The sequence below is a fragment of the Anser brachyrhynchus genome (assembly GCF_964034855.1).
Source record: "Anser brachyrhynchus genome assembly, chromosome: 2".
Classification (NCBI taxonomy): domain Eukaryota; kingdom Metazoa; phylum Chordata; class Aves; order Anseriformes; family Anatidae; genus Anser; species Anser brachyrhynchus.
The window spans coordinates 131,859,357-131,877,391 of record NC_137695.1 but is presented as its reverse complement, the minus strand read 5'-3'; the positions used below and the strand labels follow the sequence as shown (position 1 = coordinate 131,877,391).

The following is an 18,035-nucleotide window of genomic DNA, read 5'->3' as shown; positions in this document are numbered from 1 at the left end:
AAGATACCAGGAGAGAAGTAATGTTCTCCCGTGCACAGCTCTGAAATTTGGTGAAAGTCTAATTTCCACAGTAATATTGAGGGCCTAATATTTTGAACATCTTTTGCAATAAATCACTATTTTGACACAATACAAAAATGACTATGTAAGTGAACACAGGCAAAACAGTGCACTTGAAATCATAATAATTAATAATTTTCATCATAATCTGAAAGAATATGGAACTCTTTAACAGCAGACCTGAAGTAATAGACTTATTTGTTCAGCATAACTTGCTTGGTGCTGTTAAAGCCAAGCTGCATGAAAATAAAAAAAAAAAAAAGGGAAAAAAAAAGATTTATGTATTCTGCAGTATGAGAAATGTCACACAGTATTGGGAAAAAGAGCTATGTTCAGTCTCACAGGAAGATGATTCACCATCTACCCCTTGCAGTCACTGAAGTCTGATACATTCATTACCCATTACGCTGAGGACTTTTATTTTTCCTCTTTTGGTGAATAAGCACTGAATTACCCATATCACTGAGCCATCTCACTAAGTGCTGCTGCTGACCAACATAATCATAAAAAGTCTATCTGTAAGGAATTCCAGATATTTAAATATATGGAAACTGTCTCTGCTAATACCAGAGATTTATATTCCATTCTGAATGGGATGTATACAAATTCAACATACAAAGTGAATACCAAATGCAAATACTTATGCTTAGCTGATGCTTGTCTTTTAAGACTCTCCCATTTTAAAAGACAGAAATTCAGCAATTTTCATGTGCAGGGTCAGTGCAAGTATGAAAAAAAAAAAAAAAGACTATTTTGTTCTAAATCCTCAAGGTCCCATGTTCCACATGGACTGGATTTTGATTGAATTGATAACAAGATGCTGCTATAAACATTAAGCCAATTACTTATCATTTTTATGTAAAATTTAAATTAGTTTTCCACTAGCTTCACTTTCTTCTGATCAACTTCTTTACTTTTTGTCTATTTACTCAACAGTATTAAAATGCAACCAGTAGACTAGATTTCTCACCAGTCTTTATGCTTGAATGTGAATAGCTTGATGCTACCTATGTATTACGAAATCTACTTAAAATAAATAATACCTACTTACACTGCAGTCTTGCCGAATCAAACTATATACGCCACATTTTGACACTGAGATCTTCTTAATATATCTTGGAATGGAATTTGAGAATAAACCACTTTACATTACCAGGCTGCTATAGAACTGTAGAGAAGAATTATCCATGCTACTATATAAAAGGTGTTTTATATAGCTTATTTGCTGCTTATATATGGAACTAACTGCTTAAGTCTTGGCAGAAACAGGAACAATAAGGCCAGTTCAGTCATTCTATTAAAAATAATGGAATAAGAACCAGTTACACTGCCACCAAATTTGATCAATCTAGGAGTTTCATAGCTATTGGATGTGCAATTGACTATTTCTTGTTCTATTTTGGATCAAAAATTAGTTACAAATCATGTCTTTAAGCTTTGATAAACATAGCCAAGAAACATACTGGCCAATTCTAAGCTTTTTCAACTGTCTTTCACATTTTGTCCTCTAACTGGTTAAAACCAGAGTAAAAGAAAAGCCAGAGGTCTACGCACCAGTCCAAAGCAGGCTGGGATACCTGCACAGGCAGTGGCTGGGGCAGGTTCTCCAGAGCATGACAGTGGCTGGCCAACTGAATTTCAAAAGCCAATGAAATCACAGTTAACTCATTTAACCTGACCTCAGAGCATTTGGGAGAAGTAATCACTTAAGAGCCTAGATAATGTCATACCAGTTTAGCTCTTAATGCTTTCCAATTTCCTCCTTAAAGCAGATGCCTGTAAAATTCTATGCGTCTATTCAAGGTGTGTAAGTATTACAAATCCAGAAGACATTCATCAATATCAGAATGTCACTATCCACATTAAGTAGTTTTGGTAACAGATTAGGAAAAAAAATATTATATTTGGTCAGAAAATTCATATATGCTAATATTTTTCATCCTGGTTTACAAAGCAAAGTATTCAATATAAATACAAGAAGCTCTAGAATCAGATGAGAGCTTCATTATTTGCTTCGCCCAACACTTGGAGAAGTACATGGAGCTCTTTGCTGCCATTTGCGCCACAGTGTAGTGACTGAATGCAGGGTTTGATTACTGTACTAGAAATGGGTATTTCACATTTTCCTAACATTTTAATACAGATCAATTACCTGTGTTAAATAAACTGCAAAGTCATGTATTCGGTGTTTCCTGCAGTTCAAAAACAGCAGAAAAAAAGCAAGCCCAAATAATCCACCCATTAGTTTATTAACTGGTACAAGGGTGGGCCATAGAAGCAGGTTGTGTCTTCATACACTGAACCTCAGTCTTGAGACCAGACTCAATTCTGAGCATGTTGCAGATTAAGATTTTTTTTTTTTTTTACTTTGGCCTCCAGAAAATGTAATGCCAGGTAGCAAAAACGTAGGCTTCAATCATTTATCAGACTTCTGTATGGAATTTCATCAAGTGTGAATTTACCACAATTCAATAATAATTCAATCATTTCCACTCAGATTTGATACCCTTTATTTCAACAGAACTGCACACCAAGTAAAGGACTCCATCAAAAAAGGTAGCAGAATCTTTCCCTACACAACCTACGTTGTCTGAAGACAAAAAGGACATTAACAGACAAGCCATGAATACAACATCTCAGCTTATGATTCTCTGGTACAATACATAACAGGTACTGCAGCAATAGCTGAACATATCAAAATAAAAGTAATTTCTTAACATTTCCATTATTTTTAATCTTTTGACCTTGCAGTATGCTACTGAATATCTCGTATACTTTCAGATGAAGATTCCCATAACTGTTCTACAAATATGAAAGAAAATCAGCTACACAACTGCTTTTGGTTATTATTTGTGAGGTGCTTGCACACAGCACGCTGTCCTTGCCAAAGTGAGCTGCAGCTGATCTCATGGAGGAAAAATGCCCTGCAAGAATCTCCGACACTGTTAAGTGAGTAGCAATTTTAATTCTGAGCATACTGACAGACTTACAGAAGATAAAATGATTTGTACAAAAGCAAGAAACTATTCATGTCAAAATCTGTTAAGTGCAACTAGAAGTTTAGGCAGAATAAATATACAGCATGACATAAGAATGATAATACTCACTTTCCTGTTTCACAGTCTGCCTTTCCCTGCCCTCTAAGGATCTGCCTCTCCTCTAGTAACGCTGTCATTTTCCCCAGAATTTCCCAAATATCAGCTCTCAATCTACTCAAAAAAAATGCTTGAAAAGGTTCCGTTTGGTAGCTGAAGACAAGGATATCCAATACACAGCTCTCCCCTGGCCCATACACCCTCACTTACTTTAGAAGACACCAGGCACATGCATGACCACGTATCACTGACAGTCTGAAAGCATCACTCTGTCATAGCCAGCCTGTGCACCAAACTCAGGAACTCTTAAGAAATCCTGGGTTCAACAGCCCAGATATGGTATGTAGGAGTATTTCAAATCTTTGATGTTTCCAGCTCCTAAAACAACTTCTAAGCTGACTTTAATCAAGCTTCTGAAGAGAAATGCATTTTATAATGCTTTCTTTACACTAATGAATGTAATGTTACTTTAATCTACAAAAATTGACCAAGAAAAGGCTTGTTTTCCCCTTCTCCTTTTATTCCTTGGTGTTGGGGATAAAAGTGTTTGTTATTGGCTCGGCCTCAAGATAAATCCAACCTTTCAACAATATTCTTCACAAATTAGCTATGGTGACTGAATCAGCATGCATTGCATTCATTAGAATTATACTGAACTTCCTGAGTGAAAAGGAGAAATTTTAAGGCCCTTTTTAATTCACTTGCACATTCCCTGACTATATATATATATATATATATATATTTTTTTTTCCTCTGTGAAGCGCTGCTAGCTATTGTGAAGTGAAACAAAAATGCATTTGCTATGCACATAGCAAGATTAGGAGTCAAACTAAGAGAAAGAAAGCAGCGTATTCCCTAGAATACTATCCATAAATTGTGTCCTGTTAACTTGATCAAAAAGTGAGGTAGTTTTAGGTACTTGTGCAATTGCTCCAGCTAGATTCATATAGTTATTTGGCTTAACTCTTCATTTTTGAGGATTTTTGAGCTTGCAATTTTCTTAAATGGTCAAAGAAGTGCCTTTTATTCCCACATAACCCCTTCTCACTTTAAAGAAGCTATTATTTGTATTAGGTGGTTCAGACCCTCTGACTCGGAACATGTGTCTTACTATACCCAGAATAACAAATGTTCAAGCTTAGATGTAGCTTCAACTACCGTAAGACGAATCTCACATAACTTTATCTAAGAGATAGGCATCAAGTTCAAACTAATCATCAAGGCTTCTTCCATGCAGCTAATGCAAAAGACAGACACCTCCAGTGTATGATTCATCTCATCTATTCCAGGATAAGATAAGATAAAGCATGCACTAGAAGTACCTGTCTCTCCGCTTTTGACGCAACCTATTTTACCAGTTCAGAACTGACAGCTAACTTTCCAACATTTCCAGTTAAATGAGATGAATCTCACCATTACTGCCTAAGGCTTCACCTAATTACCAAGAAAAAACACAGCATGCTCCAGGATTTTGATTGCCCAGCTGGGATGCTGCTGGAGCTTGCTCGGCTTTCCTTTCTGTGGAAATCAGAGCAATGGGATGCAACGCAGAAGCAGTCTTGTGCACTTCAGGGTCACAGCCTAATAAAGAGCCAGGATGCAGCCTATGACAGCACCTCAATAAGATTAGTAATGGCAGCTTACAGCTGTACAAACCTGTGTTGCTGGAGATGTGCCTGCTCAGCGTGGTGCAGTGCTGCAGGGAGATCCCTAAGGTTCCTTGGAACAAGCTCATCCAGAAGCAAAGTAGCTGCCTTGACCCAGCCCTGCATATCAGCTTCTCATCACAGCTAATTAGTTACTTTCATTCAGCACATGGTCCTCATTATATGCAAGCTACACAGTTCAAAGCCAGCTTGGTTATATCTTCATTTTAGACATAGCGAGAATGCTCAGAAACAGACTTTACGAGTTTGTAATTTAAACTTAAATATTGGCAACATATTTTCCTTGCATTAAAATGTATTTTCTGAAGCATATTTTAGGTTCAGGGGAGATAAGGGAGGAGACCTGTACAAGGACAAGCCCTGAATTACAGCAGGCAGACTATCGAACCACAGCAAACAAAATGTATTTCCGTAACCAGGAACCCACATGCCTTCTCCTCAGCTTCGCAACTCCAACCTGTTCCTGTACGTGCTCAGAGGAGCTTATAAACTAGAGATGGAAAACAAGTGTCCCTTTCTGCTCCTGAAAAATGAATGCTAGAATTTTCAACCACAAGTAGCAACCAGGCATTATGCAAATACCTGTACTTTTTGATCTACATGTTGATGAAGGGTTTGTGACAAGGCACAGTCCCTTTGTGACCTCCAGCGATGACAGAGCTGCCCCTGGGGACAGCCCCACACTTGGGTCTGGGATGGCTGAGGCATGGGCACAGAGTCACCACCGTTTGTCTGTCCCATGGTCCACTTGTCGATTTCTTCCAAAAAAAGCAGCATAAATGGTAAAATTAGCTAAGGGCTCATCCAACAGTCAGTGGCGAGCAGGCTGAAGTGCAAAGCCTGATCCATCACCAGTGAGAGGCTGACTGCTCTCAGCTGGAGGAATGATTTTGTAAAAGTGCCATCTGCCTGCAACTTCCTCAGCACCTTTGTTTTATCCTCAACTCCTGAGATTAAAGCAGCAGGTAAGCAAGGAGCTGAAAAATAATGTTTCTTCTTTAATGCATTTTGTGTGCTTTTCTTGGGTCTGTGGCCTGCTTGTCCACGCACTGGAGAGCAATGGCCTTGAGCTCCCTGCAGGATCAAGGCCCGAGCGATCAACAAACCCACACCAAAACCTTTGGGTGCTTTTTCACATCATATAGTTTGAAAGAGCCATCTTAAAATGAGAGATGAACACCAAGCTCACACCTCTGCTGCAGCACCACTTTGAAATGACAGCAGCTGCATCCGGAACAAGCTGCAAATAGCCAAAAGCCTCAGCGGGAGGTCAGGCAAAGAAAGATTTCCAGCCACAAAGCAGGAACAGAGGAATGCGGTTCAGAGACGTTGAAAAACTGATTGAAATTAGCTGCTGTTTCTTGAGTTCTGAAGACTTTGAAGTTTGAAATAATGATATTTTTTTCAAGTAATAACGATGAAGAGTGCAGACTAACATCAGTGCATGTCTATCACCAACCTGCCTGCTGCTATATATACTATTTGCCTTTCTCACACATTTTCATCTCTTTTGTACATTGTTTGGGAATGAGACTCGGTCTTTCTGTACATCTGCCATCTCCAAGTGAGGTCATTACCATAAAATCATTAGCAGCAAAGGCAGAGTCACCTGGGAGCCTCCTGACTCACCCTTTACAGTGAAAGTCAATGGTACAATGGCTTTTTCAGGGTTTTCGTGGGCAGACATTAGAATGATGTAAAACTTAAGATGTGATATATACACTTTGGCAGTATCTGGGGGCAAGGAGCAGCTTAATACAACTAGAGCACGTAAGGCCAAATGCTTTACTTCCTAAGCGCTGTTCATGGTGTGCAGAAAGACCAGAAATGAGCTCTACATTGCCCTGCTGGTAATCCCCCAGGCACAGGGCACCCCCAGCAGAAAGAGGCCATCAGCATCACCTTCCCGTAAAGCTCCAGAAACAGTGATGGGAACTGACAGGAGCACAGTGCTCTCTGGCAGTCTCCTGCTGGCATGGAAACTATTGCGAATTGGTAAAATTCTCATCCAGCTTTAACGTTATTATTGTACCACCACCATCAAGGGTAGCTGAGCAATACTCCCACAGCAGAAGACAATCTGTACCAGCAGTATTTGGTCCTTCAGCCAGCAGGAACACTAACAAAATTTATTACAGGTACATGTGGGCTTCAAATGGTTCGATGAAGTTATATCTGTGCAATAAAATTAATTTAAGTTTGAATTTTATTTTCTAAATATGATTTGGTATGAGAGATATGAAAAAGAACCAGAATAGGTCTGTGGATTTCTAAACAGAGCACCTCTACAGACACATGCTAAAATCTTCCTTTTTCATTGTCACAATAAATATATTAGTGCACTCACTGACATTCGTTACTGAATATGCTATGCCTTTAGCAAAATTTATCTTGCTGAAGCCTGATACACTACCACAGTGAGATTCCGGTGGTTTACTTAGGAGATGTAAGAGAGGATTCTGTGGTATATTAGCTGCTTTTCAGCATGGACACAAAATTACCCTGTATCCCAAAGCAGACCTGGAAATAAATGGCAGGCATTCTTTCATCTGTGCTCAAATCCGAATCAAGTTGTCTAAAGGGATGACATATCCTTTTACGTACCCTTTCACCTAGAACAAAACACTTTCCAAATGGTGAAAAAGGTATGAGACTGACCATAAAAAAAAAAAAAATAATAAAAAAAAAAGCATGAAGAGATGTTCTGAAAGGAACTGTTGTTTTTAATTTATGGATATGTACATAGTAATTTCCCTGCCTTGTTTTAAATGTCTGATTGAAGCAGGCATCGCAACTGATGCCACATCTTGGTCTCATGGGGCATAAGGAGAGAACAGCTTGATCTACAAATGGAAATGGAATTAGTTAGTTACATCAAGCTTTAATTTTTAGTAACATGGAAGGATCAATCATATGTAATTTATACAGGAAAAGAAACACCAACCAGTACAGGTGAAAAATGATGCAACTGGAAAGAAATGAAGCCTCAATACCTTTCTAACCAGTTTGGGGGGAGATTGGGAGGGGTTAGCTCCCAGTAAGACAGATAAAGTAGGCTTATGCATTGTCTTGCAGAAGGATGCCTAAGAGTTTATCCAAATCCTATTCGACATACACAACCCCTGAAGCAAGCACTCAGCTGCAAGAACTATAACTCAGATTTTTTAAAATGCAAATACTAATGAGATTTTTCAGAAGAGATACATAGTTTGTTACAGTCTCTTCCTTGTATAACTAATACATTAGCAGATGTTTCTTTTTAATTCTGTTGCTATTTGGATTTTTCTAATCCTTGCTGTTCTCATATGGCCCCTACTAATCATGTGTTAAGGAAAAACATATTGTTATCAACTGATTCAAAGTCTATCAGTGTATTTTTTTATAAAATTATATGATTGCTAGCTCCTCAACATTCTGGAGGAATGCCTGGAAGCAAGCACTTTGTTTATACACAACTTGATTAAAACTAGACATAACGCAACTGCTCATAGGTGATGAGACAGCTAAAACAAGCTTCAGCTCCCTTCTGTGTACTGGGGGGGAAAATGGGATTGAAAATGCAAAATAAGTTTCAGGCTTAAAAATGAAATTACGTGAGCCATTCAGACCTAGTGTAAATGTCACTGAATGTTAAGCTAAACAAATAGACAATCTTCCCCTCGGGGAAAATAGAAGTTTAAAATTAATGTCCAAGCATGGGATTAATTCAATAAAATTATAGTCTAACCTCTCTTCTATCAACTCCCATCATAAACAGCCCAATTCTGCAAAAGACCAATTGTCCTCCTTTCACCCTGATTGCCAATAATACCAACAATGCATGCCAGGACTGCATCCAGGAATGTTATTTATACGACGTTTTGCAATAAGGAAGTAATCATACTCAGTACAGATTCAAAATATTACCCACTTCATTGGTGAATACTGCAAAAATGTCTTTTCAGTAGAGCTTTGTCTACCACAGTAAGAAATTTAGCTAAATAATGGCACTTCTCAGAACATTCATGGTCAGCACTGACTGGCAAAGAGACCAGACCAGACCTGACTTTTAACAAGGCTGTTCTGCTTTGCATTGGCTTTGCAAGGCTGAAACAGCAAAGAACCTGCTGTCCCTATTTCTCTGACAGCGTGACAGTAGCTATCAACTCCTCTGTTACAGGACAAGGAGACAAAGTCATTCCCATTTTAATACTCATTGCAGAGCACTTTCACATGCAGCCCTGGTACAGTCACACTGAAATCAAAGAAACACACCATAACTGAATTGTCTGGTGTGAGAAGCACCAACCTCAGCCCATCCTCCAGCCAGGTCCAGCATGCAAGGGAACAGTCTGAGTATCGACACCAGTGTGTGAAATTGTTTGTACAGACGTGAAGAGACTTCCTTTCTCTGAAGAGAGCCGAGGCCAAACCAAAATGCTCTCAGTGTATGGTGATTATGCAAGTAGCTTTGTCCCTACATAATGTACAAACACAGGCATGCTCTCAAGGGTGTTTCTTACCCTGAACAGCCTTCAGTATATAATCCTGATGCAGGAAAGGATTTAAGGCATTTATCTGCGCTTATTTAAGCAAAGCTTGAAGTGTGTACTCAAGCTCCACTGATACAGTGGCATTTAAGTAAATGTTTAAGCGCTTTCCACATTCTTCTAGAAGAAGAAAGAGAGAAAGAATGAACCACCAACACCTCTCTATTCTTTAGCAGAGTGGGAAGGACCTCTGAGAAAGAACGCAACCTGCCAAGGACCAGTTGTGAAGTCTGTGGCAGGGCTGGACACTAACAATAAACCTGCTGTTAAGCAGTTCAATACTTTAACCTCAAAATACTTTTCTATTAGGAAACTAAACAAAAAATTACATAGATTATTTAGTATGCACCTGGATAGAAGGGATGTCAGGTGAAAACTATGAAATATTCTAAAAACAGGAAAGCATGTCCCCATCACAGAAAAAATATGAAAATGTATGTAAATTTTATACTATGGCAACCCTATTTTATAATGTTTAGCCCACTAATCACATGGAAAGAATTACTACAGAGCGAGACTGTAAGAATTCAAAATCTTCATTAAGCTCTGCAAAATATTATTAAAAATACTGTTTAAAATATTCTGAAGTGTGATATTAACAATCTCTACTACTGTGGTGTCAAGACTGAAACATTCATCTCTACATTCATCTATACAGCATCTCAAGTAAACAGAAAACCATGTCACAGGAAATAACTGACAAAACTTTCCAAGTACACAATTTAGTCCACGGACGTGCGTTTTTACTCTTTACATACTGGCAGGAAGTTTCTAATTTTAAAATAAATTTCTTCACAACTTGACTCCATCACTTCAAGAAAAATGGACCAGAATTATTTCAGCAAGGAATCCTTTGCAACTGTAAAGTATAACTTCTTCAGATAAAACCAGTAAAAGGGCATTATCTTATTTCATATTTTGCCTCAAAACATGTAATTATAGCTCAGTTATTTTCCTTTCTCTCTCCGCCTGCTGGACAAGTTCAAATTAATACAACTGACAAAACTGAGAGTCCTGTAACCTGAGCTGCAGCTCAATCAGACCAAAGGCAGCTGTGAGCATTAGGCATCTTCCAGGACATGTCCAGAGAAGCAGAGAAACCTTCACAACTTGTTGTGAAAATTCAGTCTGCAAAAGTTTTAGAGAGAATTAAAATGGGCAGGAACAACATTCCATTTCATCAGATAGATTCAACAGTTTTAAACTGAATAGCAGAGTTGCAAGATCAGGATTTTTTTCTTCCTGCCTGCCAAGCAAGTCAGACCTTCAACCTATTCTTTTACTTCAATCTACCTGATGAAAAACAACAGGATACAAAAACCCTGATCCAGCTCTGAGCCTGTTTACCAATCATCAGCCCAAGAAAGAGAGTAATTCCTGTGAGGAGGGGGTTAATAATAACCTAAACTCAAAATAAGCCCCCCCTTGTCTTTGACTTACAGATGTTAGCAGGCAGGAGCCGTTTTCTCAGCTTCTCAAGCTGCAATGTGCTTGTACCCACCACATCAGTGAGTACGAACATCTATGTAGACATTCAAACTAAAACTTCCAGCTTTTTAAATCACAAGTTATAACTCTTATTCCATTTCCCACGAGTCAACAGACGCCTAACAAAATCTGGCTGTTTTGAAGACACAGATTGCAGAGACCTGGCTGAAGATAAGGCCAGGCAATATTCTTAGGTAAAAGGATGTACTAAGGAGCTAGATTAAAAAAAAAAAAAAAAAAAAAAAAAGTGCTGCTACACTTAATTTCTAACAAAACATTATTTTACACAAACATTTCCAGAAAGAGGCAAAGAGGCATCTGTACATTTTATGCTGGAAACATGTCTTAGATCTATTTGCCGTTTCAGACAAAGGGTAAAGAGAGACCTAAAAGGAGACTGATCACAGCCATACGGAAAATTATGTTGTGCTGGACTCAAATGAGAAAGTGTTTGTTCCAAGTCAGAGAAAGCAGAGCCTCAGACCTTTATTTACCATGAAGTACTTTTATTATCCTACATACCTGAGTAGTTACTGTTCTGAGATAGCAGGCCTCCATTTTTGCTCTCATTATTTTCTAGCAAATTTCGAAGTATCTGAACTTTTCCCTACATCACACAAAGACCAACAAGAAAAGCTCAGTTCAGATGGTCGTTTTTGTACCCAGAAAGCTTTGCAAACCCAGCTGGTAGCTCAGTATGCCACCCTCAATGCTGGCACATGAGCGTGATTTCATTGACTTGCACAGATTTGTGCCCAATTTCACAAGGACTGATTTAACCCAGATCTCCAAACTGCTTTTGAACAGACTTCAGAGCTGCTTTCATTTATTATTTTGTACCACATAGAACTGCTCCACTATTCAGAATCAATTTAAAACCAATTGCACAGCACCACAGTCAGCCAGTTACCTAAATATACCTCTCAATTACACTGGAGGAGTGAAGAATACAGAGAAGAGACTCATCACCGAACCAGATGGGTATCGATAAAAGATGTAATCAGTGAAAAACTGCATAAAATATAAGAAAGTGGTCATATTTTGGGAGTTAATTTTCCTGTATTTGATTAAAACTAACTTTTAATGTTTTCATCAGTTGTTTTTTTTTTTTTTTATACTGATGAATTGGATGGAGTGAAGAAGATATGACTTTTTCAGTAGTCTTAATCTGTGCACAGAGCCCATGATCTAGCCCATAATAATCAGTGAATTGCCTCGTTCTCGGCAGAACTATTCAAATGACAAACTCCACACAATACCCAGACCACCGGAAAATTTAATCATGGCCACTTCACGTGGAGCAGACCTCAGCAAAAGCACCCAGCAGGTCACCGAGAACGTACTGAGAAGCACCAGACTGAGGAGAGCTCAGTGCGACTGAACAAATCGGGTGGAAACTCGGATTACATCCCCAATCTAAGTGCTCTGAGAGTGGGCTTAGCGATGTCATGTAAGAGACAAGGAATCTTGACTGAATCTTGACTGCTTGTTGGGTCTATAATACATTTATGAAGAGACTAATAGCAGATCAAGTGCAATGTTTCAAGAGAAACACGTGCTGAAGGAATGGCATAAATGGTGATGAAGAATTAGCCAGTGGAAACAAAAGGGAGGTGAATAGGAGAGAGAAGGTCAGGAATACATAGGTACTGCTAAACTCCTTTTTCCTTATTTTAACTTACTCCCAGGAGAATTTCTCTGGATTTTAGAAATTTTCTATATATTTATTCTCCATATTTGATGAGCGCAAAGACAGCTGAAAACTCCACCAGAGTTGCAGGTTCTTCTAATACAGGAATTTCAATTTTGTACAACACACAAATTTAAAAATAAAATAAAATAAAATAAAGTTTGTTTTTTTTTTTTTATTGTCAACCCTTGATATAGTGTATTTTGTACAGTTGTTTGGTTTTTTTCTTTTTTCTTTTTAATTTAAGAGTAATAAAAAGCTTTTCTTCTAGATTCAATAATATGTGAAGCTTTGGAGCTCGGCATGTAAACAAGTTTTTAGCAGTGTAAGGATACATTCATCTTTTATTATTGTTATTACTACCACTATTACTATTATGTGCATTTTTTCCAAAGCTTTGTTACCTGTGTGAGTTTAATCCTTATCTATCATGGAATAATTTATTGATCTCCTGCCTGTGGCAAAAGGACAGGTTTCTTTTTCTTCTTTCTTGAATGTTATCTAATCCAAGAAAAAACATAACACCTGCTGTTTTCTATCAATTACTTATGAATAGGAAAAAAAAATCATATTTGATACTGTCTGTGAATAACTCAGCAAGTCGCCATGGGAAAAATAAAATAAAATAAAATAAAAATATCCACAATAGAATTGAAACAAATTATGGACTGAGATAAATCTGGTTTTTTTGTAAGAGAAGGAATAGCAAATCTGAAAACAGGTCACTTTACCGAGTTCCTATAGATGTAGAGCAGCCATACCAATCTGCAGAAAGCTTTCCGATATGTGCTAGAAGCTCTGCTGGGGGTGTGGGGCAGAGGCAGGGACATGGGTTCCCATGCAGAAACATGCACAAACACTCCCCAGTGTCCAACAAACTTTTGCTAGCACAGCTGTGTGATATGTGTCCTTGTGACTGCCATATCAGTGATAGTGCAGCCCTTGCACAGATGCCATTATTCCAGAAAAGCTACACTTTGGGGGAGAGCTGAGGGAAAACTCCCCAGTGGCCAGCAAAGAAAGGCAGCCATGCGGTCCCACATGAGCATCCTCTGCTGGGCAGCGTCTCCAGTGAGGCAGGTAGTGCTGATGAAAAGGGAGGTGGAGGAGGATTTGGGATTTTTCCCCTTATCTTAAATGTTTCACTGCGACCCACTCGAATTCCCTTTGGGCTGCTACAGCTTATGATGCTACTAGTACTGACCCGAGTATGCTGACCAGGTGCAAGCACTGTGCATTGACTGATTGCTAAATTTGTGCACATATGTTATCAGATTATTGAGTATTCAAATTACTATTATCTATTTTTTTGTGCGGAATGCTTGGTTTCTCTAATATAAAGTCTACAAAACAGGATGGGAAGAGGGGGAAGAAGGGGTGATTCTCATGCCAGTGGCAGCTGCTCCTGTGAAAAGCAGCTGTAACAACATTGTCAGGTAAAGTACAAGAATAACAGCATGAAAACAATAGTGGAAAAATGCTGCCACAGAGGCTTTAGCCTCTGTGGTTTCAGGGAGAGGCTACAGAGCTGCAAGGAGCCAGACCCTGGCGCAACTAAGTCCAAGGCACTTCAGTACTTAGAGCACCATGCAACACCCCTGAAGCATAGCACATGTTGAAATAGGCAGTTGTCCCCCTCCACTCCGAATTTTCTTCCTCATTTGGAGTCAGAACAGACCTGCCCCCACTGTTATATGTATGAATAATTTATTCTTATTTTAGTAATTATAATTATCTCTCAGATTTTTCCTAACATAGCTTTTAACTCACACAGACGTATCAATGCCAGAACTAGAAATAGGTCTACAGATTAAATCAGAATTGAGCTTTCTGAATTCACAAGATTGCAAACAGAATTCGTACCATCCTATCCTTAAAATAAACTAGTAGGCTCACTATGCTTCTGGTTATTAAAGGTCAGGCAGGTTTATGTCAGAAAACAGAATCCAAACCAGCAGGGGAATCTCAGCAAGGAGGCTGAAGACTGAATGCACATGGTGAGTAAATTATCCTCTCATCTTCTGCACTGTTCCCTCTGGATTGCATTAATGACATGCATTAGTTGTGTGCAGCAGCACAGAAAAAAACTGAGCCATGATTCTGAACGATAAATGATCTCTTTATCAAGAGCGGCTAGGTGGACTATATTGACAACAGCAGCCCGGCTAGATAAATAAACTAAGTTGTCAAATAAACAATTTGTGAACTTCAGCTTATTTCCAAGGATTAACTTTAATCTCTCCATTTGGATTCTGTCCTCAGCTCATATTATAGGGGAGTTAAAATTACAAGTGTCTGTGATAAGTGTGTGATAAGATGGGCCCCTGGCCGTGTTTCCCTGAATAAGGAAGGTATTTCACTTATTAGCATTCCCAGGTTGACAGAGCAAGAAAGAGGACAAGAATATGTTTGGAAAGCTCCAGAAAACTTTCTGAATGTCAAGACCACAGTCCAAGCAGTTACTTGTAGGCTGCTAAAATTCATTAGGAACTTACCACTGACCCTGAAAGTGCCTGAAGATCCAGGGCAATGCAAGATAAGTCAGACAAGCACGAGGTCCCTTGAAAGTCCCCTGACCACCATTAGCATGGGTGGGAAGACAGCCCTGCTGCCCAGCATCAGGGCCGTGGGGCACTGTCCCAGGTAGTGGGATTTCCTCAGTGCCCACTCATCCCCCACAAGAAAGCACCAGGGGTCAGCGAGGTCCATTCGCTGGGGATCACTTCTGTGCTTGTCTGGGGACCAGAAACATGAAGCACGTGCTGCTCCCAAGGAGTGGGGGCTGCAAGGTCAGTTTTTCCCCTGACTCTTGTGTACAACATGGATGATAACTGGCACATAGTGTCACCCCGTGTGTCTAAGGGTTTACTATATTCCCAGATGAACTGCAGTCCTGCATTCCCAGTTGAACTGGACTCCAGAATGCTCCAGAAAAGCCACATCTTATGTGAGAGAGAAAGATACCTAAACTAGTAAGATTAGATCCTCATTGAATGTTTGCCTACATGCATGCTTTTCTCTACAGAAACTCCCTGTTCTGGAGGAATAATACAAAAGAGTGTAGAGGGCTCCTGTCTAGTAGGTCAGCTAAAAATTCTCTCTGTTCCTCCATAAGACCAGTCTGAATAAACTCAGCCCTATAAAAATGAGCAGTCCTTCCACCTGAAGAAGAAAAAGGAAAGATCCTTTTTCCTTTGGTGAAGAAGTTCTCTTTCTCCAGCAAGTAGCTCATCTTCCCATTTCTCAGTGTTAGCCCTAGATGCACATGCAGAGCCCAGATCTTTCTTTACAATGGCTGGACAGCCTGTTTGATTTTGTTGTTGGCATTTCTAAACAAAAGATAGAGATGAAAAACAGAAACCTTTATTGGTGCCAGGGGCCCAAGGACAAGGACCTCCCTGGGTATGGGGACGCCATCCTGGGCTGGGAGCCTCTCCCCATGGTCACCAGAGGAAGGGACAGCCCTCGGCTGTGCTGTCTCTGAGCTGGCCCGAGCCCAGCAAGCCAGCGCCCTCACAGTTCGTTGTATGGAGAATGCAGCAGGTCATTATGAGGCTAAGTAACCGCAGGTTGTGGTATCTTGTAATATCTATGATTCATTTATTGGCCCTTTATTAAAACGAATAAAATAAAGGTTGACTACAGCCAATTTGGGTGACTTCTGTCACATCTTTGTCACAAACCAAAACAAACAAAAAAAAAGAGCAGGCATTCATTAGAACAGTAATGTAGAGAACGGGACAACAGATTTATATTCCATGAAGCTGCAGTTGCAGTTCCAGGCAAAACGATCATCCTGTCCTCTAAGCTTCACCATCACAAAAGTTTGCTATAAAGTGCCATCAAGTTAGGAACTTTTATAAAGGAACTCTTGAAAAGAATACACATAAAACCATTTGCAGCAAGCCTCTAGGTCTTACTTGGATGTGCACTCAACTTTGAAGAATCAATCTACACATAGTCCTTGTCCAAATTGTACTAGTACTTGAAACTAACAGACCCTTGCTAAAATGGTGTGATTTAAACTGTCCTGGGTTATCTTAAACTTTTCAGATGACCTCCCACTGCACAGCACCACAGGAGTGAATTGGTTTAAAGCACATGATATCCTCCAAGAAGTACAAAGTTACTCACAGAGCCTTGTTTCTGACCCAGAAACTACGAGACTGACTTCTTGTTACAGAACAGATGATAGCAGGAAATCATCATTAAAGGGTGCATCTCACAATTGGCACTTAGCAATGTTTCCCGTTTCTAAATGTGGTTTTCTCTGGAAAAGACTCTGTAATCAAAGCATTGTGAGAATTGCATTTTTGTCTTTTCTCATAGATTTGCAGATTAAATACCTCAATGTACCAGTGAAAGGGCTTTTTCTTCTAAATCTCTGGCCTACAAATTCACTCTGGGGAACTGGGAAGTCAAGCTGGGTTGTTACCATCTTAAACATTAGTATCAGAAATAAAGGCTTCATAAGCCAAATTTAATTCTCAGTTGTACTTCTGAAAATTCCCTAATTTTAAATCAAGCTTTTAGTTTTGAATGCCACATCATGGTTAATTGCCTTAAGTAGTTCTCAGGGCAAATATTTAAAGTTGTTGGAGCTGAGACTGGAGAGCTACAGATTTATCTGAGCACAGCCGATGCAGGGACTCAGGATGATGAACATTGTCCTATCCATCGGCGTCTGCCCCCAGTCAGCCCCACTCTGCACACTCTTGCTTGAGTATCTGAGCAGAAATTGCTGGGATGTCTACTTAGTAGTCTCCAATATACCTTGACTCTCAGACTGCTGGCTCATACACCTCCTCTCCCTCTTCACATTTTTCCCTGAAGGATAGTTTAGATTTTATTTATTTAATAAATGAGATTTCCTCCAAAGAGAGGTTGCAATTGAGTAAGTTGGGACCTGAATTATCTTTTCAGCCCACAGAGATGAGTATCAGTGCTTCTGTCCCTTGTCTTGCAGCACATAGTGGTGGGGGGGCAGCACAGTGAAGCTCTGTAACTGTGCCTACGTGGCCAAATGCATGCTGAATCAAAGAGCAGGTCAAAGAACAACACATCCCCCAAGCTGCACACTGATACTGCCTACATCCCTCGTACCAGAGTGACATGTTTTTCCATAATGACATGCTAACCATAATATCAGCCTTTCTGATCTGCATACAGCCACATTACATGACTGCAAGGCGTTGGGTGATTTGTGGCAGGGAACGAGGCTAAGCAACAGCAGGTACACCTGTGCTTCACTCTTCTTCCCGATACCAAACACATACTCTGCCCATGCTAAATATTTGCCCTGTTATTATTCTCCTCTATTGCTCAGGGCTTGCAGAAAGCTGCTTCAGCATTGGCTTGGGTGCAAAGAATTTGGACAAGTCGGTGTGGGATCAAGTGCAAGCTCAGGCCTGCACTGGAAACACAGCCTAGCCATTGCGTGCAGCTACATAATGAATGAATTTATTTTCATGTCTAAACAAAGAAAACTATTGCCACACCTGCCAGT

At 39.6% G+C, this 18,035-nt stretch overlaps 1 protein-coding gene across 3 annotated transcripts in view; it reads right to left on the bottom strand.

Moving 5' to 3' along the window:
- Positions 1-18,035, bottom strand: part of LOC308189212 (uncharacterized protein) — a 170,836-nt gene that overhangs the window by 133,038 nt on the left and 19,763 nt on the right. For 2 of the 3 annotated variants that reach the window (XR_013946139.1, XM_080579010.1), the window contains exon 1: positions 4,812-7,079. The exons of the other annotated variant lie outside the window; for it this stretch is intronic. Coding sequence is in view for 1 of the 2 variants with exons in the window: in XM_080579010.1 (XP_080435136.1) it covers positions 4,812-4,927 (116 nt within the window). In the remaining variant the exon portion in view is untranslated. Of the gene's footprint in view, positions 1-4,811; positions 7,080-18,035 lie in introns of those variants that run through there. 3 annotated transcript variants of the gene reach the window in all.